We start from the raw sequence: 26823 nt of genomic DNA, 5'->3' as shown, positions 1-26823 counted from the left end.
TTTGGTTTTGCCCGCAAGGCTCTAACATCTATCCTATAACCATTGTTTCGAAGCACCTCCTGTACATGGCTAATTTCAGCGTCTATGTGCTCATTGTCGCATATGTCATATGCTCGTAAGAACCCGTTATTATGTGCTTTAATTATGATAATAACCGCGCAAACTTAAAACATGATACTTCAAAAACAATTTTCCTAAAATTACATGATGTTACTGTTGGCAAAAGCTTGCCTAAAGCATAGCTGTTGACAATCGGTTATGTAAGAATAATAAGCCTGGTTATAGTGGGTTGTAATTGAAAACAGCCAACATGTTTTCATTGCTCAGTTTGTGCCACCATTGTGCTCTCGCCGTGAATACGTTGGGGCATTATTCCCGGGACCTCAAAAGCTTTAGTAATTTCATATCAACCACATTATGTACCTAAGCTGTTTCCGATAAAGCCAGTATATAGGGACCATTTATTTGTGTACGCGGTTAGAGAACATTTTACAGTTTACAGTCAATTTTAAAAATAACAGCCGTACCTCTGAGTCTTTGCCCATCTCTATTAGATATATACCTACCTACCTACTACCTTGGTCATATCATTCCTGTACCACAGAACACATAAATCCTCTCCATTCGGATATTTTTCTTTAGAATGATACCTACTAGGCCGCCTGTTGTGCTTTTCTGTATATGCTGTCCTTATCTCTGTATTTTGTGTCCATTGTGCTCAATAAAGTATTTTATCTATCTATGTACTAAGTATACTAACTTCCTTGTTATTGAAACAGAACTGGCGAACTCAGTTTACCATGACAAACAACGAAAATCTTTGTCAAAATGACATGATAACTGGAATTAACATAGAAACATTTTCAAATGGTGTAGAAAATTACGGAGTATTTTGTAAAAATTCCCTTTACACCCTAAATTGAATATGCAGTTCGTGAAATCAAAATTAAAATGTCAGGAGTGTATCAAGCCGGCGGCCCGTCGAATGAGCCTTTTTCAGGTAACAACATTTCTTAGAACTGGTGGCTTATACTTGACTGTGAATCTTCCGAGAATTATACGTATACCTACTCGTACTAATTTGTAGATTGTCGCGTACTAGTGGAGTGGAACCACGCAAGTACTCATTTTCGAAATAATATTCATCATTCACTAATTGCGACCACAAAATTTTACCTTTTTTCGGCGCGGCGTGCGTGTATGAAACGATTGATGAATGTGGAGGAAGCAAGAGACGTGTGTCAAGATCGCAGCAAATGGAATTCCATAGTCTCTGCTTACCCCGGAGGGAAATAGGCGTGAGTTTATGTATGTATGTGATTTTTTCTGGATTGAAACTAGCTGGTTTACTAGTTGTAAATAAAAATCACACAAAAAAAAATCTACTTGATATCAATTCCAGAATCATGGGCTGAATCATTCCCCTCAATATTCGTTACGATGTCACTAACACCCTGTATAATGTTTCATTGAGTCTGGTGTACAACTCAGGTTTATATTCGTAATTTACAGGCAAACGATTCATACGAGTGTTACGCTGAAAGCTACGTAAAATGCTTTTGGGGACTCTGCGACCACCATAAGAGCATGGACAGCTTAACAACAACAACATCAGATGGAAAAGGTTAGTGGACCGATTAATCGCCTGCAGGTGCTATCCCAACCACCAGACCTCTTAAAACAACTTGCAGCCAAACTTGGTATGTAGACCCTAGGATAATGTGCAACCATACGATCAGAATTTCAGAAGTTACCATCCCATCGCCTATATAGATACTTAGATTAGTAGTGCATAATGTACGTAGAAGAATCGACATGCTCGGGATTTTCTTTTCTCTCGTGTAGGTTGTGAAATCAATGACCAACCTCATTAACCCTAGAGTTAGGGTTACTAACCGCTTAAGGCCCCTGACATGGCTCATGTAATAACTCGCTGTTACTTCAGTAAATAGTAACCGGGACCACTGTCTAACGTGCCTTCCGAACGGATCATCTTACTTTCTGCCAATCGGGTGATCAGCCTGCAATGTTCTAATTAAACTCATCATCACCAGTTTAAGAGCCACGCTCTTGTCGGTGTAGCATTCTCCAAGCTACTTTTTTTGGGAAAAATAGGGCAGTGGCTAACCAAACTAGGGATCACACAATGTTTTTTGTGGTTATATCATGAGAGTCAAAATGGCGGGTATATCTTGAATCTGTTTTCTTCTTCTTCGTGTGGATTACCAACCCCATCAACCCTGGTGTCAGGGTTACTATTGAGCCGCCAGAGGCCCCTGACATAGCTCATGTAACGACTTCTAACTTACATCAGTAAGTAGTAACCGGGACCAACGGCTTAACGTGCCTTCCGAAGCACGGATCATCATTCTTTCGGACAATCAGGTGATCAGCCTGTAATGTCCTGTAACCAAACTAGAGATCACAAAGTGATTTTCGTGATGTGTCCCCACCGGGATTTGAACCCGAGACCTCCGGATCGTGAGCCCAACGCTCTAACCACTGGACCACGGAGGCCGTTGACTCGTTGAATCTGTTGAGAATATTGAATCCATGTAAAATGTATATCAAAAAATCGAACCTAAGCTGTACAATTCCGTAACTATGTTAAAAAATTGTACGTCCTTTCGAGGAAAGTTATAACAAATTCAAGGTACACCTGGTTCAAGATACACTTTGGCACTAGTAGTATGCCGCGCAATATGATATGACATAAGCACTACTTTTCGGCCTCAATGTTCATACACGAGTACACTCAAGGCCAACTCCTGTTTCTTATTGTTCTGTGTGTTAACATGATGATGATAATAATAAAATAATATTTTTTACAGTGATCACAACGCAACCTGTAAGCGATTGTCCATTGAAAAATCGAGCTGTAATCAAGGAACTTTTATTATCTCAGTAACAAAATGTTATATTTAAATTATATTTTACAGCATACCAATATACGCAATAAGTTTTTGATATCCAACATTTTAAGTGTCATTAAACTAATCTATCACATAAGCTTTTTTGTTTCTCTTTTAATACCTGTCGTACATTCATGTTTATTCTGGATTGTTCTATGTATTCTTTAAACCTACTCCATTCAGAATTATCCATGTTCTTGTTCATTAAAGACACTATTTCATCTTGATGTTTCATATATTTTAAGTTGTTGTTATCACAGATTATAGTGCTAGCTAATTCTTGGTCATCCCAAGGAGCATTTGAAGATGGTAAGATTTTCGGAACCGCATGGTAGCATAGGCGAGCTTCTTTGGACATAATTGCAATATCTCCACTCTGAAGTAAAATTGCAGAAGGATCTTTAGACTTTTCCTTACCTCCAATTAAGAAAATGGCTGATTGGCCAAAACTGAAAAGAACAATGTTAAAAATTAGTATATTAAATATAAAGTTCATCATCATCAGCCGTACGACGCCCACTGCTGGGCCTAGGCCTCCCCCAAGGATCTCCACGACGATCGGTCCTGCGCTGCCCGCATCCAGCGGCTTCCCGCGACCTTCACCAGATCGTCGGTCCACCTTGTAGCGGGCCAAATATAAAGTTACTAATATTAAATCATAGTAACAAATATTTGGAGTGGGTTGGGTAGGTGCATGAAAAATCACTGTTGTTAATATAGAACATTAACAGTTATCCAGAATAAATATTGTATAAATATATAAATATTGTATAAAGTAAATCAAAGTGTGAAGGAACTTGTTATAAAAAAATCAAAGATATGTGGGATATAGAATTAAAAAGATATTTGAATTATCTTGTCTCCTTTTATTTTCAAAAAGCCAAATGCCCCTTACATTCTGGCGACAATCCTATCATAGACACCTTATATTTTTAAAAACTTCCTTCCATCCCATTCATAAACCATCCTAAATTCATAATTCATACCATAAACAACCAAATCCCCATTCATTATCCTACCAGATATGATGATCTTAGAATAAGTAGAAGACTAACCACTTGCACAGAATGAGTCATTAATAATAGGTATGTATCACCAAATTGTACAAACCTAAAAGACAGCAGGGGTGCCTCCAAATTGACCTCGGAATGGTCAGTATGAGCTGACAGAGTCGAGTCCATGTGGTAGTAGTTGACAATGGCTGCTTCGGCCTTGAAGCTGGTATATCCAAGATATTGTGCCACAATGTCAGACAACTCTGCTAGGTCTGCTGGAAACTCTGCCTTATTTTCTTCACTGTAGACCTGAAATTGGATTTGGTTAAAGATGAAAACTTATAGACAGTAAGTTTTTTATATTTTTCTAGTAATGTACATTCAAGAGGATAATTATATCTTCATAAAATTTAGCTTTTTTTTTAAATATGAGATATTATAAGATTTGGTATGATGAGAGAAGATATTATGTGTTTTAGAAATCATTTCATTCAGATTAGATAGCAGAAATGAGAAAGTATGACAAAGACAAAGAGAGACAGTTTTTATATATATTAACATTTTACTTTTGTGTCCCAGTTATGGTGATATCCCAAAGTCGTCCAACGAAGTTTCTTCTGGAGAAGTCTGTTACATGTATCATTTTCAAAACATTCCGCCCACCAATCTTCTATGTCTGTTTCTATATCAATGTTCCTCTTATGAGGTTTCCTTGGGTACACTTCTAGGCATTTCCTGATCCAATACCTTTGTCCAGCAGTGGTGAATGGGTTTCTAATAATGATAAGTCCAGGATGATCATGTAATGTGAATGTTCTCCATTTCGCCTGTTTTTGTAATCCTAATAAGTCCGTTCTTGGGTCTTCTTTTACTATATTTGGAGTAATATTAATAACCTGAAAGGTAGAGACATATTACTCAAATATTTCCCCTGTTGTACACCGAATACATGATCATGTCATGTAGGTTTCTATACTGTGATAATTTTATAACATAATAAATATCAATAGTTTCTATAAAACATTGAAAGAAGGGTTTTCTTACCTTATCAACACTACCAACCTCTACTGATAAAATCTCAACTAAAGAGGGTTTTGGTTTATTAGCCTTATAATATTTGAATTTCTCCTTAAAGTTATCTTCATTTCGTAACGAATTATCATCTTCGTTATACATTTTATTCTAATAAACTCTTCAAAACACAAATTCAAATTCACACATAAGTAAACAAACTAATACCTAACCTTAAAAATAAATGTCAAAATTGACAAATAGGGATGTTGAAATTATATCGATCAGTTTTATTGCTATTCAAAGTTAACGTTGTAAAAAAACGATATTTAAACGTTAACTTTCCAAATGCAGCATCTAACGTTAGAAAATGACATTTTCTGCTACTAAAAAAATCTTCACTTCAAAAACAGTAAATAAAATTGGATTTCATTCAGCTTTGGTGTTGTGCTTACTTTGTTTTTATTTGATGAATTTGAAAGCAAATATTTAATTACTAAGCAAACATCTTTTTAAACATGAGTAATACAAATGTATTAGCTGAAAAGCCATCTGAGTGTAAAGATAAACTGAAGGTAAGAGGAGTAAAAGAAACCATATTTTCCAAGTTTATTTTACCTCAAAAAATTCTCTTACAATTCTATAAACATGTATTTGTGGAAAGATGTGAATGTATAATATATTATAAGATGCATTTCTTTGCTTTTCAGGAAGAGATTATAGATGGAAAAACGAAATTAAGAAAATGGCTTAACATGAACTTTAGGATAGAAATGACTGACGGGAGAGTGCTAATTGGTGTTTTTCTATGTACAGACCGTGACGCCAATGTTATATTGGGTAAAAATTCCATTAATCTTTCACTTATCATTAAGAGCTACACAATTGTTAGTGTAGCATTGTCAACACTTGCCCATCAAAGGCCAATTATTTGACTTCCTTATAAAAAACGACGTTCGCCTTCTCTTTAATGTATTCTATGTAAGGTCGGTCCCACTTCTTCTCTTTCCTTCTAAAATAAAAAGTGCAACCCTAACCTAAAATCATAGGTACATCTGAAACCAATTAAGAGTCTTTGCCCATAGCCTTTATCCAGATTTTCAGTTAAATCAGAAAAACACAGCTCAGATGAAGACACTCCTTGCTCTTCCTTTGAGGATCTTTATTATAATAAAAATCCTTTTATTACAAGTAACCGTCAACTCGTATGTGTTAGTAAAAACACTTACCATTTCTAGTGTTAGTATAAAAAAATATTGCCGGAGGGACTGGCCAGAGTGCACACAGAACCCCGAAAAATGGAAAGAGTTTGTCCAGCAGTGGGATCTTGTAGGCTACATTAGATTAGATAGTATAAAATAAAGGGAACATTATCATAAGCATATACCTAACATATTTAGGCATGTGTAGCCCTCGTTGTGATGTTAATTTTAACCCAGATAGTTTTTTTTTATGGGATAAAACAACATGATAATGTTTAATTAGTAGGCACCTATTATATTTATGACACATGCATGACATGTGTTTAGCTAGAAATAAGATCTTAATTAATCTTGAACATAGCGTCACACCTATATCCCTAAAGTGGTAGGCATAGGTGTATAGTATATATCTACTTCTCTCCAGCTATATTTAAGTCCAATGTAATAGAGGACTTGAAACATGTTATCAATTCTTTTTGAGGTAATCCAGTTTAGTGTAGTCTAGTCTAACTACTTTTCAAGTCTTCTTCCAGACACTACTAAATGGCAGTACTAATAAATAAATAATAGATAACTTTTATTAAGTAAACTCTATTTTTTTTTTCTCATTCTAGGGGCATGTTCAGAGTACCTCAAGAGCAGTGACGGCGAAGCTGAGGAGCCAAGAGTGCTTGGTCTAGTCATGGTCCCAGGCCGCCACATAGTGTCCATCCAGATAGACGACACCGCCCCACCACCAAAGTTCTACTACGATGATTGACTTATCCTTGCTGTGATTTTTGGTATAGCTTTCTTAATTTACTATTTATAAAAAAAACTTGTACAAATCAAATAATCTAAAAATCTCTACAATAACAATAATATACATAGTATTTAATTTCATATAAGAAAACACATAATTCGTAAATAAAAAATATATTCTCAATTACACATTTTTTAAATTATCAATTAATGGTTTGAAAACCGTCACTTCCATGTAAATATTGCTAGAGTCATTAGCAAAAGGATTGTACTCATCCACCGTCTTGGAACTTGTCACTTTCAACAAGTATGCTGTTAGTTCTTTTGAAACTATTTGAATATTTGGCTTGTTCAGTACAGTACTCAAAAACTGAGGATCTAAAATTTTCAGCCAGCATACATATGGCTGTATCAATACTTTTAGAGACATCACTCTTCTATAGAAATCTGCACTCATAACTCTTATATCCTCATCTTCATCTTGTAAAAGAATTAGAACAGACTTGAGAGCGATAATTTTCGCTTCTTCTGGTAACATCCTAAACACATTGGCAAGTTCATTATTAGCCATTGCTGCAATATATCTCATATCAACATCTGTAATACTAGGATTTGTCAAAGAATCAATTACTTTGGAAATTATCAGCACTTTACTTGCTTGTACCCCTAAAGCAATGAGTCTTGCAGCCAATGGAATTATATATCTCATTTTATAGGAGACTTTCTGATCTTTCATATATTCATAAACCTCATATATTTCAGTGCATACAAGTGCAGCTTGTGTTTCATTAAGTTTCAGTGACAATTGATAAAGTACCTTCCACACAACACTACTGTCAAATTTACCTTTAAACAACAGCATTATATTTGTAAGCTCCAAGACATTCTCATCTGGAATATCATTTGTTTTCATTATTTTATCTAACAATAACTCACATAAACTTTCTACATCAGTCTGATTTAATATAATTTTAAGCACTTCAGGTATGACATTCCAAGCAGCAGTTTGGAAATATTTTCGAAAACGTTTATTTGCCCAAAAGAACACACCAGGCGCATAAATATTTTTATTTAGTTCTGATAATGTCAGCTGTATGTTATTAATATTTGCATCCCCCTCATAGAACATATCATCAAAAATCTCTTTGCTCATATAAGAATGCTTCTTAGCATTGAAAATTGTGGAATACTTATTTTGAAGATTAACAAACTCACTTTTAAAATTACTGTTCATGTATAGCTTGTAACAATTTGCAATTAGCATCAGACTTCCGTGAAGATAGTTCTCCGATCCACATTCGTGACTCATAAGGCTATTGTAAATCACGTCAAAGGAATAAATGTTAAAAATGCATTTGGCAGTCAGACGACGCACGGTATGTATTGGGCTGTCAAGCAGCAACAGAAGATTATGCAAAATCTCTGTATCCACTTGCTTCTGTTCTAAAAGATCAGATGAAAAGTTGTACCGTCTTGCTGTACTGGCCAACATATTCAATATTGGTACCAAATTAGAATGGTACTGAAGTTTATCGTCGTAAACTTTGTTGTTCAGTTGTTTTTGAATGTAAAGCCATAGCTTAGGGGAATGAGTTCGTAATTCGTCACAAGCAACTGTGGCTATGGTTTCTTCATCTGTACCAGACGCCTTTTTCTGACCAATCAGTTTCTGTATCAAGGCACCATATAACTGAAGGGCTGCATTTCTAGAAAAATACATCATTAAACCAATGATTAAAAAATAATTACTAAAAACCATAACTAAACCAAACAATTTGTAATATTAAACTCACCTTATCTGCCAATGCGAACTTGTAAGATTACTAAACGCAAGCTCAGCTAATTCAGCTGAATAGAACATTATTTCTGAAGCCAGACTACTATCCGTCACAATCCTTGTCAGAAAATGGATGTAAATTGCTTTAGGCAGGTCCTTTTCATTGTCTATATTTTCTACTCTTGCTAATTCTTTCGGCATGTTATCCGCATTATTACAAGTGTCTAGTATTGTTTTCATGAAGTAATGGAATAAAGGCTGAAAACAAAAGAATGTAATAATGGTAAACTTGATTTTAAATCAAGGTGTCCTTTATTTGGTAAGGTAGAATTTATTGTCCAAAATAGTAAGATGATTCCGTGCTGCAAAGAGAGAAAGAGTACACCATACCCCCTCCGATTGATTGAAGGGAGGCCTGTGCCCAGCAGTACGACATACATGTATAGGCTGTTTTATGTTATGGTTAAGTGTTATTTAATAGAAATTCAATTCTATGTACCTTTCCCTTTTTTGTATCACTGGATACTATTCTGTGAACCATGATCGAAAGACCAGCTCCTCTTCTAGTTACTGAAGCCATTCTAGCTGCTTCAGATATTAAATCATTCAGTTTGTTCTTTAGAAAAGCTAGCGGCAGTTTAGAAAGTTCTAAACCTTCTGATAATGATGTCAAGTGTTGAATGCTTTGCCCTGAAATCGAGAACAAGTGCATGAGAAAGGTGTAAAACATCTTTAAGATGTTTATAATGAAACAGCAATTGGTGCTTACCCATAAACGTGCCTGCCGCCTCTATAGCACCTTTGTGACGACAAGTTTCTAAAACATGACTTATTATATCAAGGGCTTTTTCACAAATATCAACTTGTGTACCTTCTTTTTGGTATTTAATTATCATAGCCGACAATTCACAAGATCCCTGAAAAAAATTTAAATCTTATTATCATTCTTTCTTATTCTTATTAAAATCTTATTATCATTATTATCATTCATTCATTCATCACACGAATAATCAAGGCAAGGTGGATTTTACTAACCTTTACATTCAACCAAAGGCAATTTAACACCATTTGATGTAATCCAGATATTTTTGTGTGATCTTTTTTAACAGAAAGATTGTGTTCAGAAGTGTGAATAATATGTTCCACCATATCACTCATTTTCGCGAAATCAGAGCTGGTTGAAGTTTCTTGCTCCCAAATAAATTGATTTGTAACACCTTTTAGGACATCTAATAATTCCAATGTATTTTCATTGAGTAAATGGGCTTTAGAATTATTTTCATGACACACTTCCAATACTACTTGTAAAATGCTCATAAAGGAATATAACTGTTTTCCTCTCTCAATAGATTCAACTATTCCACTTTCCAGTTTATATTCATTAGTCAACTCGGTATAGGCAAATAAAAATATATCATCCACACTTTTAAATATTGCTTCTGGTTGGCTTTGCTGTAGCAACAATTTTATAATCAGCTTGAACACAGTTTGTCCGCAACTTATTTCAAAGAAGAATTTACTTCTCATACACTTTAAGGCATCATCTATCAAGATATTAAAACACTCAGTTTCCCTTAATTGTGTGGAATAATGATCGAATAGCAATTGTGCCACGTTATCCCTAATATCATCTGATGGATCTTTTAGCAGTTTCACTAGATACGAGAATACAGTTTTCTTGCACATTAACCATTGATCTTCATCTTCCAACATTTGAATGATTGTTTTGTTATATTGCTGTCTTTCCTTTTGCTTTTTATTGAGTAATTGATTTAAGCTGTTAAAAACTGTATGTGCTAGCTTAATAGAAGTTATCTTTCGTTGGTAGTTACCATCAACCGTCAAACTGTTTATTATAAAATCTAGGCACTTGAAACAGAAATATTTCAAGTCCTCCATTTCATTTGTTAGGATCTTTTTCAAATTTACAAATGATAAATTTAGATGACACAAAAAGTTATTTAGACTTGTTAGCATGTTTTGCCTTAAAACTGTACAATCTGAATTCACATTATTATACAGAAAGTTCAACACAAGTTCATATTCGATTTTGGTGGGCATATATTTTTTATCATTACCAACCATACATAGAAGGCGAAATGCCACAATTCTTATGTCATTATTGCAGTGTTCTAAACCTTCAAGTATTGTTTTCTCTGTAAATCCATAATTTGTAGACTCCCAGGTTTTAGTCACAAGCCCAAAATGGCATGCTTGTTTCATTATGCATAAACTGCTGTACAATTTATGTTCTGAATAAGGCAATTCTTCTAGATGCTTCATAAGGACAGCAGCTAGACTTCTATAGTATTTAAAAGTTCTTAAGCACCAGTAGTTACAAAAATTTCCTATAGCAGTCTGTGATGGTCCATTTAGTATTTCCAAAATAGGTTTCACAAATACCACATAATGACTCCATTCGCCCTGAGAATCTATTTTGTTGAGAACTGCTATATACATATCAGCCCCTGCTGCTACTAGTCCAGGTTTATGAAGACTACTTATAAGGCCATCTATCCAATCTTCATGTGATATCAATTGTGTAATATCTCTTTTCCATTGTTTTATTATTTCTGCAAGCATTAAATACTTTGCTTTGTTCCAATAAAATCCATTTATTTCCTCCAGTAATGCATCATGCATTTTATCATCAATTACTGATAATACAATTTTGAAAACACATTTATTAAGATCTCTTACACCAGTGATTGGATTTTCCCAATTGTGGTTAATTAAATTCAATAATTTCTCAATATTTGCCTGGTTAAGGAGACACTGCTGAAAATCAGTACCATAAACTTTTTTAAAGGAGTTTATTGTTTTGAAAACAATAAATGTGTACTTTGAATATTCATAAGCCATCTGCACAAGTAATCCAAAAATGGCTTGTAACAGTTCAGGTACATTTTGGAATTCACATGCATTAACTTGGGTAAGAAATGATGATTGAAACAACCCATACATCAGGGACACTGCTTGAGTAGTTTTTGTGTTGTCCCTTCTATTTTCTTGCCTGGCAATTATTTCTTCTCTAACCACACTTAATATGTCATTTACATCTCTCTTCTGTGATATTGTAAGAACTGTATAGTAACAAGTTGCGCAAAGCAATTGGTCATCAAACTTATTAAGCCCTGTTTGTAGATGTTCCCATAACATCTGTAATATTTCAGTCCAGCATTCCCTCATTTCTAGGGTAGATGCACCATTTTTCTTAGCTGTTGCTAGCGTAACCTGGAACCAGTTTAAATTTACCTTTTTAACACAATCTGTATTCTGTTATATACCAAACTATTATAAAAGTCTATTATAACTGTTATGTTTATAATAATTAAAAAAAAACACTGAGTTTAATAATTACCTGTATTGAATCCAGCATAATTTCATTTGTAGAAACTTTTAATCTAAGTAATACATTAAGTAAGTCATCCATTCTTTAAACTTTTAAATAACCTGGAATAGAAGTAATTACTCTTGATAATTAAGACTCAATCTTATGAAATAATTATTTCATGCAAATGATGATTAAATTACCTAATAAATGTTTCAATGAATTAATGAAAAGTGGTATTATGGGTGCTAAGGAGAAATAAAAGCCAATTTAAAAACGAAAAGTAATTTACTACATTAACTATATATTACAATCAACTTTAAAACAACAACAAATGTTCACTTTGTTTCTTTTATCGGCTCATAGCCCTCCTTCTGCATTTTTTCTTTGAAAACGTTAAAATCTCGTTTTCTATCGAAATGTGAAACCCACTGTGTGGGACACGATTTCTCAAACATCTTCCTAAATTCAGCGCATGCTTTAGGCTTCTGGGAGTTATCTTTTATATTGTGATCATCGAGACATTCCCAGTATTTGTCTCTGGAATCCCAGCATATTTTCCTTTGTGCCTTGTCGGGAAACGACATATCTTGTTATTTAATACCTAAAATGTAAATTGATAACTTTGGAATATGTATAAAATACATGGCTTAACAATATTAATAATTAGAGTAGAAGTCTATACTTACTTTAAAAGCGATTGCGGTTTGAGCTGTGTGTTTATGTAACACACGAATTCTAAGAAGTTATGAATACTTCTTTTATATTAATGCTTAATTTTAATATTTAGTGCATTATTTGCAATCATAACCTAAAGCACTCGCAATCCCGATTCCCGAAGAAAGACTGACAGTGACATTAATACCAATGTTGCCAGATTTTTCTATTCATTTGGGTTATGGCTGCGTTCTTATATGTCAAATCGATTTTTAGCGCTCAATTTCAATTAATCTTTGTTACAATACACTTCACAGTTTGTATTTTTACATTTATGATTTTTTATACCTTTTTATTGTTGTTCAGTAGAGTTAGTAGATGTAAGTAGAGTTAGAGGTTAAAATCACTAAAAGAGTGTCATAGAGCAACACAACACGCCCTCTGACGGTTCTGATGCTAATCAGACGCGTCGCGTTACGTATTGTCCATGAAAATGTCGCCACGCCACGCCACGCAAAGGTGTCATACACGTATTGTTTATTAACAAGTAGTAAGTTTTTCACCACTTCTGGTAGAGTTTGGATAAATGAGTGACGCACAGTTAATACAGCTCGTAGAGCGGTACCCTGTGTTGTATGACTCGGGTTTACCTGAATACAGAGATCATAATGCACGTACTGTTGCATGGGATGAAATCGCCATGCAGTTACACACAACTAGTAAGTTTTTTCATATTCTTTTTTATTCAAATTTCTATCCTAAATTTAATTTGTTGATCTTTATTCATCATTATATTCATAACTCGTTGCTAATGTTTACATTTTCACTTATTTATCAAAAGTCGGCGTGTTGGCTGGGTAGCTATTTTAAAAAATCCTACAATCTGTTTTTTTTTATGTATTTCAGGTCATGACTGCAAAGTGCGATGGTCAAAGTTAAGAAATTGTTACACAAATAGCCGAAAACGACGACGTAAAAAGAACATGACCCCTTGGAAACTTGAAAACGAAATGGAATTTTTGCTGCCGTACTTAGGTAGAGAAAAAAATAATGACGGGGAAGAAGATCTTACATCAGATCATTTTCCAGAAAAGCCTTCGTTTATAGATATATCGGAAAACTCAATAAGCAATAGAAGTCCGCGACACAGAACAAAGAGCAGTGAACAAAACTTGTTAGATGACATGGTTTACGTTTTCGAACCGCCAAAAGAAAGTAAAAGAAAAATGTCAGAACTTGACGAAACTGACTACTTCTTTTTATCCATGAGCAAACAGTTAAAAAAACTACCAAGGAAAGATCAGTCGAATATTAAATTCGAGGTTCATAAATTAGTACATGAAGCTGAAATTAAAATGTTATCCACTGTAGGTGAAGTGAATAAATTTGAAGAGTAAATAGTTATATTATGTAGACCTATTTTGATATTTATTATCTACCACAATAAACTTTATAATGATTACCTATCCTTATTGATTTTTCTTTGAAGTACCTATTTCTAAAAATAATTATCCTGAACAAAAAGAATTTTAACAGAAAAGTAACACAGAAGCTACATATTTTGTATTTCTTTTACAAATCCAGACACTCTTTCTAACTTATTTAAAGTAAAGAGATGGACATGTTTAAAACCAACAGCAGCTTTAATAATATCTTGTACCAACTTCTTTACGACGTCTGTGCCGATATAATTTGGATCGATTTCCGCGTACTTTAACAATTTATCTGACACTTTGACTTTACATAAATTAGTAAAACTGATTAGTTCTTTATGACTCTCATACAGGAATAAACCAGGTATAATAGGGATAGTAATGCCTTGCGATTCACATTTCTTTACGAAGTTCTGGTAACTATCAATATCGAAAAAAGCTTGGGTTAAAATGAAATCTGCTCCGCTTTCAATCTTTTCCTTTAGACTTGGAAATCTGTTATCGGACTGATCAGGAAATCCGGCCACACCAATGCAAAAGTAATTTCCAGTGCGTTTTCTTATGTACTCAATCAATTCTTTGGTGCTCTTAAAATCAGATGAGTTCGAATCGCGATCGTAGTTTTCTGAAAACAAGGCATGTTTTTAATACAAAGTTATACCGTAAAATGAAACATTTACTTATAGGTACTTATATATCAATTTAACGAAAACTTTGAGGGATGATTCTGAGTTGATATCAAGAGGGAGTTTCCGCAATAGTATAGAATTGAGAATAATTAAAAAAAACCATGAATTTTGCGACGGAAAATCCCACTTGTTATTACCTACCTCAGAGTCATGAGCTGGATCATCCCCCTTGGTATTCGTTTTGATGTCACTAACACCTTGTATACTTATTATTTACGAAAACGTATTTGAAGTCAAGTTTCGCAACTGTATCACCATGTAGAGTCACGTTTATTTCTTCAATTGACCCATTGCACGACTACGATATCTTCTAAACCAGTAGGTAGATATAGTTTTCAGTTCAATTTAGATCTCTATCTACAACTAACTTACCTCCCAAAAAAACGAATAGGTTGCAAATCTTCTTTTCTTGTAGAAACTGTAGGAGCCCGTTCAAATACTCTCTCTTCAGGAGATCACAACTCAAATGCAATAACACGTTATATCCTTTAGCTGTTAAATTATTTGCTAATTTCAGTGGCCCAACGTCCCAATGATTAAGTTCAAGAGACTTTGCATGCCATGTAATTGAAATGAATAAAGGTTCCGAACCCAAATTGTCTATTGTATCCAACGCAATGTTAGGAGTCACTTCAAACGAGTATGTAAATTCGTCAGTCTTGATTAAGTCGGTTATTTTCGCTTCAGACATGTCTGAAGATCTCGTATTTTGAGTAGATTGTTAGAATAGAAGAATACTCAGTATTGTTACACTGTACTTATTAATAAGACTGTTTTCGTATAAAACTCGGTATCAACGAGCGAAAAGACTCTACGTCAATGACGTTATCGTGACTTTTGATAAGACACGTAAAGTTTATTGCCAATAAGAAAAAAATACGATAAGTAATGGGTGTTTATTGGATTTTGTGTGAATTTCGTAATATAAGGTACCTACTTTGAGTTCAGAAGTACAGGTAACTTTATCATGTATTATTTAGGTAGGTACTTTGTCAACTAAAAAATAAAACAGGGATGTAATGAAACATTTTTTTTTTAAATGAATCACTGTATTGACTATACATTGATTACCAACCAGCCGATTCACAACCGAAACAAATTGTGTAACAAATTATATAAAACACTATTAACTAAATCGAGAAGCCGTTTGTATTAAGCTCTATAACAATGTTCGAATACAGTCATACTCGTAGTACACATTGCTTTCTACTTCACTACTTCATTTATAAAATTGACTACTTAACTAGAACCTAACTATGCGAATAACATGACCTTGCTTGACAATGGCGGTATAGTACAATGATGTTAATTAGGTATACTAATCGTGTAAAAGCCTCCAAACGCCTATTCTACGATTTTTCTAGTATATTTAGTTAGATCTTATCGTAAAGGTACTAAGTAAATGTGTCTTACGTATAAGTTATTGTTATGGTTCGGTAAAGCTTCGTACTGAACGTGTTCATTAAAATTAGAATAGAAATTAATGTATCAAAAACACAATTGATTTTAATTATAAGGTACAATCTGGCGTGTGGATTGCTAGTTTGCTACTATCTGTGCCTATATTTTAAATTAATCGTTATCTTAAATTTGAAAAAGAATTATTGCTATTTCTCAAGTAAATAATAATAAATAATTGTTACAATGACATAAATAATTTTCATATAAATTTAGGTAAACAATCCATCCACAACATCTCCCTAGGGTTATCCCGTTTCTTACAGGGTCCGTTTACCTAACCTGAAGATTTGACAGGTCCGGTTTTTTACAGAAGCGACTGCCTGTCTGACCTTCCAACCCGCAAAGGGAAAGCCAACCCAATACTGGTTAGGTCACAAACCCCCGAAAACGAGTTTTCTCGAGTATGTGGGTTTCTTTACGGTATTCTCCTTCACCGCTGAGCACGTGATAATCATTTATGACCCAAACATGAATTCGAAAAACGTTTTCGAAAATCATAGGTTTAGGCCCGTGCTGGATTCGAACCCGTGACCTTACAGTGAGAGTCAAACGTTCTAACAACTCGGCTACCACGGCTCAACGTGAACAATCCATATAAACGTTAAATTGTAATATCGCAACTGATAAAACAAACACCTATACTATAGGTACGTACGATATCTTCAGTTGTTGTAGATAAATGAAGAATAAACTAACACATTGGTGCTAATTCCTGTAAATACCATCTAATTTTATTTTAAGTTATATCTGTCATTTTCTTATCCGCCGAAAAGGAAAGGAACGGGTAATCGACAAGCATAAAATTTATGGAACACACGTCAATTTTAAGCACAAATCTAAACCAACCGTTTAAAAATTTTACATCCGTCAATAACCCGACACAGTTAAGTAGACAGCACGTCAAACGGATTGCATACCAGCGACGTACCTTTTGATTCGCCCGGGTTATTCATTCATTTACTCATTCTTCCTAAAATTAAGAGCTGTGAATCATCCGTCCCTTTCCTTTTCGACGGATATGAAAATGACGGATATAACTTAAAATAAAATTAGGCGGTGTCTGCAGGAATCGGGGCCAATTATTTAAATAAATTATGAACATTTGTTGAACGTGTTCTTCCGATCCTACAAGACAATAATTAGGTATAATTCTAATATATTCCACTAAATGCGGTTAAAAATGGTACAAATGATTATTGAGGTTTTTGGTTTCCACTTCTATGTCATCTGAGTCCTTATCTGCTGCAATCACAGTTTCTCTATCATTCTTATTTATTACATACCATCAAAGATATATCCCTCTGTTCATACCAATTAAATATGACTATTTGATATGTCTAATTAAGTCCTATTAGACTGTGTAAAAAATCCAAAGGAACACTTCGAATTCAATCAGGAATGATTACAATGTTATCATTGACGACGCTAAAACCATGGAGTAACTATTATACCTACTACCACAGAATACACATAGTATAATCGTACTATAGAGAAGGACATTCACCTCTCCCCACCGCATGTCCCCGCACGCTAATCAGATGCTACTTTATATGGTCTAGTAAGAAAAGAGCTGCTTCTGATTGTTTATTATTTCACACGTTAGCGTAGAATTCATCGAGATAAGCATATTATAAATAGCAATACAACGAAGCAGAAATAATTTCATCTGAATTTTAAGTTTCTAACTTTAAAATTTTATTTTTATGTCGTAATATCACTGTGCCAGTAAATCGATATAATTTTAGCGTCTTCAAATTAATAAAATTGTGTTCTTTACCATCTTTAGTTTTTCAAAACATTTCCACGGGATTTATCAATAAACATCCTAAGTTGACTGCATATACCTAGTCCACTCAATATATCCGATCTTTTTATACTTTTTCAGATGGTATTTGTTTCAATGGTTCTGAATTGACACTGAATTCAGTCTTGGTTTTTAAGATAACGTACTTAATACACAGATAACATATTTACAGAAATATTATAAAACAAGTTGTTATAATTATAGCCACATTCAATTGTAGTTTTATGGTACCATTATTATTTGCTCAATTATAATTGGCAATAAGTAACTTATCCGTATGACTGTTCGGTTCGTTATACATTATTTTATGTGTAAAGATTAAATACCCAAGTGCATATAGCAGTACATAGCTTGCTTATACATATTTCGTTATAATAAAAGTTACACCACTTCTAAAAGTTAACCTACATTGATATTGTCGCTTTGTTTATCACTATAACCGTAATAATTCATAAGGTTTGTTGATTAAGTATTTTTTAATTATATTGACTTAGATATTTCATTGCCATTTATTACAAGAAAACGTCGCTATTAGCAACACACAGGTGTTAGTGACATCGTAACGAAAACTTTGATGGATGACTCAGACCATGATTCTGAGTACTTAGTTATCAAGTAGAATTTTTCGTCGCAAAAGTATGGCCCTGAAAAAAAAACACTAAAATGGGCATGAGTTTTCCGATAGGAAATTTCACTTATATCAATTCAGAATCGTGGTCTGAATCATCGCCCTCAGTAGGTACCTATTCGTTACGATGTCACCAACATTGTATATGGCCATGTGTAAATGAAAAATTGGATGTTTTTTATTCTTACCGTCGTGTAGAGTAAGATAAATACATAGGTATGCATACTTAATTAAGTTTGGATATGCCAAACTTATGCAATTTTTTTTGTGAAAAATGTTTAGTAAGTATCTAATTCGTACAAGTAGTGACGTCATATCTTCGATACAATGAGACGCTTTCCAGGTTACGTTCCCCAAAAACAATATAGATGGCGTTGTGCAGCTTTAACGTGATAATTACCTATTTCCTCATTACTCGGGTAAATAATTATTCAAAAAATATAATGTAATGGCAGAGAGAGGGGCATGTGGTGGGATATATAAAAATAATTGATGCTTGATACTTGGATCAGATATGATATATAATAGGCTAGTTTCCAACTAGTCAAATCAGTTACTTTTTACTAAACGTCAAAACACGAAATTACTATGGAATTTGTATGAAAAAGCACTCTGTGACGTCATAGAAAAACGTGACAAAATGTCGGACTTATTATTACGTTTTTCTTGATTAAAATTCATAAATAAGTTTAATAGAAAAAAGAAAATGTTTTTCGTTAGTTTTAGATGTGTCTTTATTTAGTAATCAGAATTTCATAATTTATCTTGAACCTAGTACACGACCCTATTATGTTGCTACATTTATTGCTTCTCTTTATTATGATCAGAACAATAATGGTTGGAAGATGAACAATAAGGGCATTTATACCCAAAAACAAAGATTCGTACTTATGTCTGTTATCCTTGAAAGACGAAGTGAACTCTGTACAGTGCCATCTATGTTTTTTTTTTTTTTGGGCAACGTAGCAAGTAGTAAGTAGCAGTAGTAAGTAGCAAGTAGTGAGTAGGCTGAAGCCTAGGGCGGCAAATTCGGTCCATATAACCGGTAAATTTGGGCCTGTTGTCTTAAACGTTGTACCGGGTGAGAGCCTTCAGCGCTCCCCATTTGTCCGGCCAAGTACTTAATGCCATCTGCGGCAAATCTACAATATGTCACGTTAAAAAAAACTTAATAACGGGAAAAAGCCGATGTAATGACGACGATAGAATACAAATCCGAAAGTTGTTGATTGTTTAAGCTTCTTGCACAGCTTTTGTAAGTAAAGGTTACTAAAGGTTGTACCTACAAAATTCGATCTAAATAAAATCTCCACACAACTCTGGACGAACGCGAGCATAGATGATGTTCAGTACGGTACATACTGATGAAGTACATAACGCAGGGTAAACTGAACGGAAACATCATTTAAAAGAAGTTTTGCAATGGATATGCCTGCAGTAGAAATTCTCGTATTTATCTCGTGATTGTGGTTGTCATCGAATCAACATTTCACACTACCTTCAACTATACAGGGTGTTAGTGACATCGTAACGAATACTCAGAGGGATGATTCAGACCATGATTCTGAGTTAATATCAAGTGGAATTTTCTTTCGCAAAATTCATGTTATTTTTTTAGTTTTTTAAAATTATTTTCAATTCTATACTTTTGCGATGGAAAATTCCACTTGATATTAACTCAGAATAATCAGCTGAATCATCCCTCTCAGTATTCGTTACGATGACACTTACACCCCATACAAGTACATACAGTAGCCATACAAGTAGGTATGGGTGTTAGTGACACTGTAACGAATACTGAAGGGGATGATTCAGACCATGATTCTGAGTCGATATCAAGTGGAATTTCCTGTCGGAGAAGTCATGAAAATTTTAGAGCTTATTTAAATTATTATCCGTTCCATACTTTTGCGACGGAAAATTCCATTTGATATCAACTCAGATTTATGGCCTGAATCATCTCTCAAAGTTTTCGTTACGATGTCACTAACACCCTGTAGAGTATCTATTGCAATAGGCCCTGGAAACTAATTCTATATGGATTCCATTTGTTCCGTCAGCTCCAGAATAGGGCTCTCACTGAGCGGCAGCATCCCAGCGGTGGGCGGCAGACTGTGGCCTTGCCAGTTCGACTGCAATTGATAAATTAAACACACTTAGGTACGAGTCCTGTTCCATAAACGGAACTTAGCATTATTATCTTATCTTATAGCTAGGCTAACTTAGCTGATCCCGCTGCTGGACAAAGGCCTCCCCTTGACCCTTGACATTTTCCTGTCTTTTGCAAACTCGGACGAATCCCTCCGATAAGCGTTGAAGTCATCATATCGTCGCACGCGGTTTACCTTGACGTCTGTAGTCTGTACCCATTTTAAGAAAAAATACGAATATTCTTCAATAATTTGGACATACTTACGAGAGACATAGTTAAGGGGTCCTGATCTTCTCTAGTTTTATTATTGATAAGTTTTTTTTCCTTTAAACATTAGACATTGATCGCAAAATGTATCTTTCAGAGCAAACCTTGCTTGCTTGAAACCCTGTCAGGCGGGTGGGTCGTTACTTCGCGATGTAGTCATACGTACTGACTACAATATATTAAATTAAGGCTCTTAAATTCTTGTTTATTCTTCTAATTTCTGATAATGTTATATTAATGTTTTTTTAATATATAACTACCCAAGTGTCAACTTTATTCTCCGTTTCTTTAATCTTATATCAACTGCTTCTTTTTGGAAATCGATATGCATTGCAGGATCAACTTACCCGTATATTTCTAATTATTCGTGCTATTATTTGTAGATAATTTAGGTTGCACATGCGTTTGTGTCATCTACATAAATAAGCTTTGATACCAAATAATAAGGTGACAAAATAAAACAAAGAGCTTTTATAAATTTTACATTTACTTGTATTTAAATAAAACTTGCTTCTAAGTAAAGCTATCACATCTTACATACATAAGGTCATAGTTCAATTAAAACTATTAGCAAATAATAACAAAACTCTATACAGACTCTCACAAAGAAAACAAGTACCGATAACTTACAACATTAACAATAAATAGATACTTATACCTAAGAAAATAATGTACTATGGAGTCGAATAGAACATAGTGAAAATATATAGGAACATAATGTTGTGATGCCTGTATTTGGATACAAAATAAAATGCATTTAATTAATTCTCGACATCTAATACAGAACTTGGCAAGTATGTAAAATCCATTAAAAGGAATTGCTAGATAAAGATTTTCTAGACATTTCACAGGAATGGATTAATTCTTCAAAATAGACAAAGTACGTATATTGAACTACAATTAGGTGTTTTATTTTGATACATAACAACAAATGTATGTAAAGTACCAAGTGCATTTTTAAGTATATCTTAATATTGATATTTCTAATTGTAATATGCGAATTAATCAATAACGCACATGTACGTGTGTTTATTTTCACATCGGTCAACCATCGGCAGTTACATAGTAATACGTTTTAAAGCACTAATTATTGTCATGCACCCTAGAAGTGTAATCGTTCTATTATGCTCAACAAGACGCTACACTAACTACATACAATGAGACCATTCTGTGTTCTAGCCTTCGCTGCGGTCGTAAATGTCGGAGGCACCTCGACCTCGACGTGGAGTGCACAAACACTACTGTCTACGGCTACGTTAGGAGATCTACTTAGTTGATCTGTTGGAATACCTGAAAGCAGGGCTGCGGCTGGAAGAGCGCGGCGTTCCAATGCGCGGGCCACAGCGGCGCGTCGCCGGCATGCGCGGCCGCGTCCTCGGGATCGCGCGCCTCGCGCCGCGACGCCAACTCCGAGATCTGGCACGCGCTTTGCAGGTTGGACGGCAAGTTTGACCAATTCTCGTTACCTAACCTATCTTTATTCAATATGCTTATCTCCATCGAGCCCTGATATGCGAACTTTGATACGTCCTCCTGGTTCTCCTCCGGCTTGGCTTTTGAGCGGTTCGGACCCTCCACTATAGCCTGGAAAGCAAGTAAGTCTCTATTCTCAGTTTCAGTCAATGGCAGTGGTGGTAAGATCTGCTGCTGTTGAGCTATCTTGTAGCTCTGTTGTCGGAGCATCTGCCGTCTGCTAAGACCGACTTGCAACGTGTGTAGCGCTCCCATCTCGTGCGCAGGCAAATTGGGGGGAGTCATCTGCTTCTGGAGCAATTGTCTCTTTTGTTGGAACAGCCTGTGCTGCATCAGTTGCTGTTGTAAAGGAGGCTTGCTGTTCTGCGCGGAGGTCCCGTGCGAAAGGTCAGACTCCTGCAGCTGAGACACCATTTTAGGACTGGCTGGCATCGGCGGGGAGGTACTCGAATAATTGAACGATTCTGGAAGACTAATGCGTTTAGGCGTCGGATTCTTTGTGTCTAAATAGTGTGGACTGAATGTTGCGGCGAACTGATTATGTTGAAGCTGCCTTTGTGTCATCTCTTCCACGGGAATAGTGGACTGATACTGAGTTTTCAGTTTTTGGGCTTCCTGTTGGACTAGATGTAGCTCCAGAACTCCTTTCGCTTTACAGTTTTCATTGAGTCGTTGACTATTGAATGCTAATGTATTCTTTTGAGTTTCATTGGACTGTGCTGCTTGTTGTGCGACCAAACCATCACTAGCACGACGTCCTTCTCTGAAGTCAACAGGACTTCGCGTCATTGCTCGGGGACAATTTTTATTAGTTGATTGATAATTGATCGGGTTATGCCGAGTCATAAGTCCTGTACCCGGAGTTTTATTATTATACGAAGAAATGTACACACATGGATGCATTGGACTGGTATTGACGAGAGAACTGTTCTCATAAGCTAATTTGTCTTCGTTTGAAGTGCAACTGGGTAAACTACTGGCCAATTCACTGGAACAATCGGACAACTGATAATCGAGGCTTTCAAACGTCGAGAAATTAGACTGTGACGAATCGCAACTGAGGTTTTGACTGAGACTTTTGTTGTTAAAGAAGGTGACGACTCCGCTGCTAGAACTTGAGCTTGCATACGAGCTTAGTCGGTTTTGAACTCCACTTGGAACGTTTGCCACATCCTCCATATCGGTCTCACATCCCTCGTCTGTTGAAGAAGAGTACTGTTGCTGAAATTTTGTTGACTCTACTGTGTTACTTGAAAGGCTCTGCGTGTAAGTCTGTCCTGTAGTATACCGGTTCAATGAAAACTTGCTATCAGGTCTATAAAGTGCGGTCGGATATAATTCAGTTGGTGCAGTCGAATTTATTGGAAAATTTGCATCAGTTGCATTTGAAATGGGCGGCAGTACAGCATTTTGTAAATATGAATATGCTGGAAGATGAGGATTCATGTAATCTTTGAATGGTGGCGTGCTTGTCTGCAGTCGGCTTAAATCCTGTTGCTGTGCTTGGGATACCAGTCTACTCGACTCTAATGGCTTTGGTTGTTCTAGAACGCTAGTTAGCTTAGACTCTGCAAGTTGCGTGGGTATTGGACTAGTACTTAAATTTACTGTGCCCTTTAACGGCAGCGGTGACTGTTGCAATGTATTCATAAGTTTAGCTGCTTCGGAACACATTGTGAAAGTAGTTGAACCTGGCAACTTCATGGAATCAACGTTGAAATTAGTTGCCGAAGCTGAATTTTGGAGAAAATTTGCAATCGCATTGTGGTCGGTCGCTGATGAACTTCTACCGCCATCAATAGCGCATTTGGAATCAAAACTTGAAGATGTTAAGAGCCTCCCGTCGTTAACGTTTTTGCCAGTATCCGGTCCGACTGTCGTCGATTGCTGCAACAGGCGCCGGCAATCTTCGCTGGATTGTTTTAATATGTTCTGTTGTTGTTCATATGTTGCGGAGAGGAGTCTGTGATTCGGGACAGCGGTTTCGTTTAGCTTAGTGCTCAGCCTTTGACTTGATTGTGACACGTCAATATTCCTCATTGAGAGCAGCCTCGTCGACTCTGATTCGTGATTCCTAGTGAGGGTATCAAGGTTTCCGACTAGAAAGCTCCTGTGCGTGTCTGAAGGATCGGAGTTTCGTTGGAGCAGTCTTTGTTCAGTCATGTTTACGCCGGCAAGGGAGAGTAACCGCTGCGTTTCGGCAGACGAGGAGTCCACTGGCGTAGCGGATATAGTAGGAGTTGCCCTGCTGTACTCTCTCTGCGGGTCCCCAGCATGAAGCAATCTGCAATCCAAACAGACTACAATGTAGTACGTCAATAGGTACTATCATTTATTGCGCAGTTTATCTTTATGGGTGCCTGTGTTTATATTTGATCTGTTTTATTTATATGCAATTCGCAGTACTTTCTAGTGGGATTACATTATTCTTCTTAAATCCATTAATAGATCTACTTGGCAGATGTGAGACTATAATGTTATAAAACTACATACCTATTGTGATGTTCCCGTCTGGCTTCATGGGCTTCCCGAGCGAGCGCCTGGTCAGCTACGGAGGAGGGTCGTCGCGATGGTCTGTTTCGTTCAGCACTGCTGGAAACAGACGCGCCACTGGCCGCTCTCGCCCGAAGCCGTTCCAAGAGCAACAGGTAAATTGCTGCGTGGTGGTCGTAGCTATTTGATCGAAGACTCTGAAACAGACAGTAGCTTCTTTGAGTAGGTGCCATATAGAATATAACTATTTACCGTGTTAACAGTTTTTGACATAAATTTTTAACATTTTTACTAAACACAAAACCACTAGTTTTGTACACAAACAAAATGTTCTTTTCTAACGTACGAATGAGACGTAGGTGTGTACTTTTGTTTCTGACGTCACTCTGGTACATCAGATAGACATATCAATCCAACTTGCAAGACCATGTACCTACTCCCAAGAAAACATACTGTTAGACGAATGATAGTCTAAACACATAAATCTACCAACGCTGTGGTTGAAGTACAAACAACAGCGCGTTCATAAAAGCTTATACAGCGCCACTGAATAGGTTCTGACTCAGCGTAAAATAAAGTACATTTGTAGTGCTTACATTGCACGAACGATGTTATTTTTGACGTGTTCAAAGAAAGTAGCTTTCCTTAATTTATATTTTAGCTGGCGAAATAAACTGTCATGTTGTCTCCCAAAGTAGCATTGTAGAATTATTCCTGTATGTAAATGACTAAGGAAAGGAAAGTAGAAAGCAGTCCTACATAAAATAAACATTCGAGAAAATTTAATTTCTCCTCTAAGGATAACATACAATACATATATAAACTCACGCGTATTTCCCACCGGGGTAAGCAGAGACTATGGAATTCCATTTGCTTCGTTCCTGACACACTTCTTTTGCTTCCTCCATGTTCATCAAACGTTTTATACAAGCACGCCGGTTCAGAGTAAATAAGATCGTACTGAACCATTTCTAAGGACATATCCAATAACATAACATACGTACTTATACAATACTCCTCCGTGTAACCCAAGTATATGTTCTATCATCTAATTTTATTTTAAGTTATACCTGTCATTTTTATCTGCACCACAAAGGAAAGAGACAGGTAATCGACAGACATAAAATTTATGGAACACAAGTCAATTTTAGGCACAAATCTAAAACAACCCTCTAACAATTTCACATTGGTCAATAACCCGACCTAATTAAGTTAACAGCACACATCAAACAGTTTGCATACGAACGAAATACGTATTTGATTCGCCCGGGTTATTCGTTGATTCACTCATTCATTTAAAATTAACAGTTGTCAATCATCCGTCCCTTTCATTTCCGGCAGTTAAGAAAAGGACAGGTATAACTTAAAATAAAATTAGGAGGTGTCTGCAGGAATCGCGGCCTATGTCTCATTAGATACGCCGACTTTAGTCATGAAATAGATACTTATGGCACTCACCTCCTTAGTTTTGACAGGATCAATTCCAAGGCTCTGCATAAGCCGCAGCACTTGTTCATTAGGTTCGTTGTTCGAAGCGGTGTGGGCAGGGCTTCGAGCCGGGTCCGCAGACACTATCGGGGGCGTGTAGGGCTCCGCTGCCATCCACCGGTGCTTCTTTATCTGCTCTATGGTATACCGCTTCATTGGTTCAAGGACCAGCATCTTTCGAATGAGAGACTCGCAATCTGTAATAGGAGGTAAATGGCAATAAGTTTATGCGCTATAAGTGTGCCTAATTTGGGTTTGTTCTTAATAATACTATCAATTATCGATTAGGCCTTTGGCCTACTATGTCGA

At 35.8% G+C, this 26823-nt stretch overlaps 6 protein-coding genes across 7 annotated transcripts in view; 2 read left to right on the top strand and 4 right to left on the bottom strand.

The window, feature by feature from the left end:
* Nucleotides 1–2877: 2877 nt before the first annotated feature.
* On the bottom strand, nt 2878–5161 carry LOC126373034 (nucleic acid dioxygenase ALKBH1). Its single transcript, XM_050018989.1, has 4 exons — nt 4952–5161; nt 4474–4803; nt 4023–4216; nt 2878–3361 (listed from the first exon to the last, which is right to left on the bottom strand). Exons 1-4 carry the CDS (start codon nt 5081–5083, stop codon nt 2989–2991), a joined length of 1029 nt encoding a protein of 342 aa, XP_049874946.1. The 5' UTR covers nt 5084–5161; the 3' UTR covers nt 2878–2988.
* Nucleotides 5162–5297: 136 nt separating this feature from the next.
* LOC126373041 (N-alpha-acetyltransferase 38, NatC auxiliary subunit) lies at nt 5298–7026 on the top strand. The gene is made up of 3 exons (XM_050018995.1): nt 5298–5493; nt 5629–5758; nt 6735–7026. Exons 1-3 carry the CDS (start codon nt 5437–5439, stop codon nt 6878–6880), a joined length of 333 nt encoding a protein of 110 aa, XP_049874952.1. The 5' UTR covers nt 5298–5436; the 3' UTR covers nt 6881–7026.
* Nucleotides 7027–7029: 3 nt separating this feature from the next.
* Nucleotides 7030–12882, bottom strand: LOC126373026 (cytochrome c oxidase assembly factor 6 homolog). Of its 2 annotated transcripts, XM_050018980.1 has the most exons (7): nt 12659–12882; nt 12000–12091; nt 9674–11872; nt 9408–9555; nt 9138–9328; nt 8655–8896; nt 7030–8567 (listed from the first exon to the last, which is right to left on the bottom strand). In XM_050018980.1, exons 2-7 carry the CDS (start codon nt 12069–12071, stop codon nt 7046–7048), a joined length of 4374 nt encoding a protein of 1457 aa, XP_049874937.1. In that variant the 5' UTR covers nt 12072–12091; nt 12659–12882; the 3' UTR covers nt 7030–7045. The 2 variants fall into 2 exon arrangements, with proteins under 2 accessions (XP_049874937.1, XP_049874938.1); XM_050018981.1 differs by lacking the exons at nt 7030–8567; nt 8655–8896; nt 9138–9328; ... (1 more) ...; nt 9674–11872; nt 12000–12091 and adding an exon at nt 12239–12573 and having other exon boundaries at nt 12659–12825.
* A 193-nt stretch (nt 12883–13075) lies between these two features.
* On the top strand, nt 13076–14092 carry LOC126373039 (transcription factor Adf-1-like). Its single transcript, XM_050018994.1, has 2 exons — nt 13076–13345; nt 13533–14092. The coding sequence occupies exons 1-2, from the start codon at nt 13213–13215 to the stop codon at nt 14021–14023; spliced, it is 624 nt and encodes a 207-aa protein (XP_049874951.1). The 5' UTR covers nt 13076–13212; the 3' UTR covers nt 14024–14092.
* Nucleotides 14093–14174: 82 nt separating this feature from the next.
* Nucleotides 14175–15589, bottom strand: LOC126373036 (5,10-methylenetetrahydrofolate reductase). The gene is made up of 2 exons (XM_050018991.1): nt 15121–15589; nt 14175–14684 (listed from the first exon to the last, which is right to left on the bottom strand). The coding sequence occupies exons 1-2, from the start codon at nt 15437–15439 to the stop codon at nt 14179–14181; spliced, it is 825 nt and encodes a 274-aa protein (XP_049874948.1). The 5' UTR covers nt 15440–15589; the 3' UTR covers nt 14175–14178.
* Nucleotides 15590–21529: 5940 nt separating this feature from the next.
* LOC126372936 (serine/threonine-protein kinase SIK2) overlaps nt 21530–26823 on the bottom strand; it is a 62286-nt gene continuing 56992 nt past the window's right edge. The window contains exons 7-9 of the mRNA XM_050018845.1: nt 26485–26711; nt 25027–25223; nt 21530–24817 (exon numbers count right to left, since the gene is read on the bottom strand). Coding sequence (XP_049874802.1) covers nt 22330–24817; nt 25027–25223; nt 26485–26711 — 2912 coding nt within the window. The 3' untranslated portion in view covers nt 21530–22329. The remainder of the gene's footprint in view (nt 24818–25026; nt 25224–26484; nt 26712–26823) is intronic.

Source organism: Pectinophora gossypiella, chromosome 15 (genome assembly GCF_024362695.1).
Source record: "Pectinophora gossypiella chromosome 15, ilPecGoss1.1, whole genome shotgun sequence".
Classification (NCBI taxonomy): domain Eukaryota; kingdom Metazoa; phylum Arthropoda; class Insecta; order Lepidoptera; family Gelechiidae; genus Pectinophora; species Pectinophora gossypiella.
Note: the sequence above shows the minus strand (reverse complement) of the source record. Positions and strands in the feature narration are given on the sequence as shown.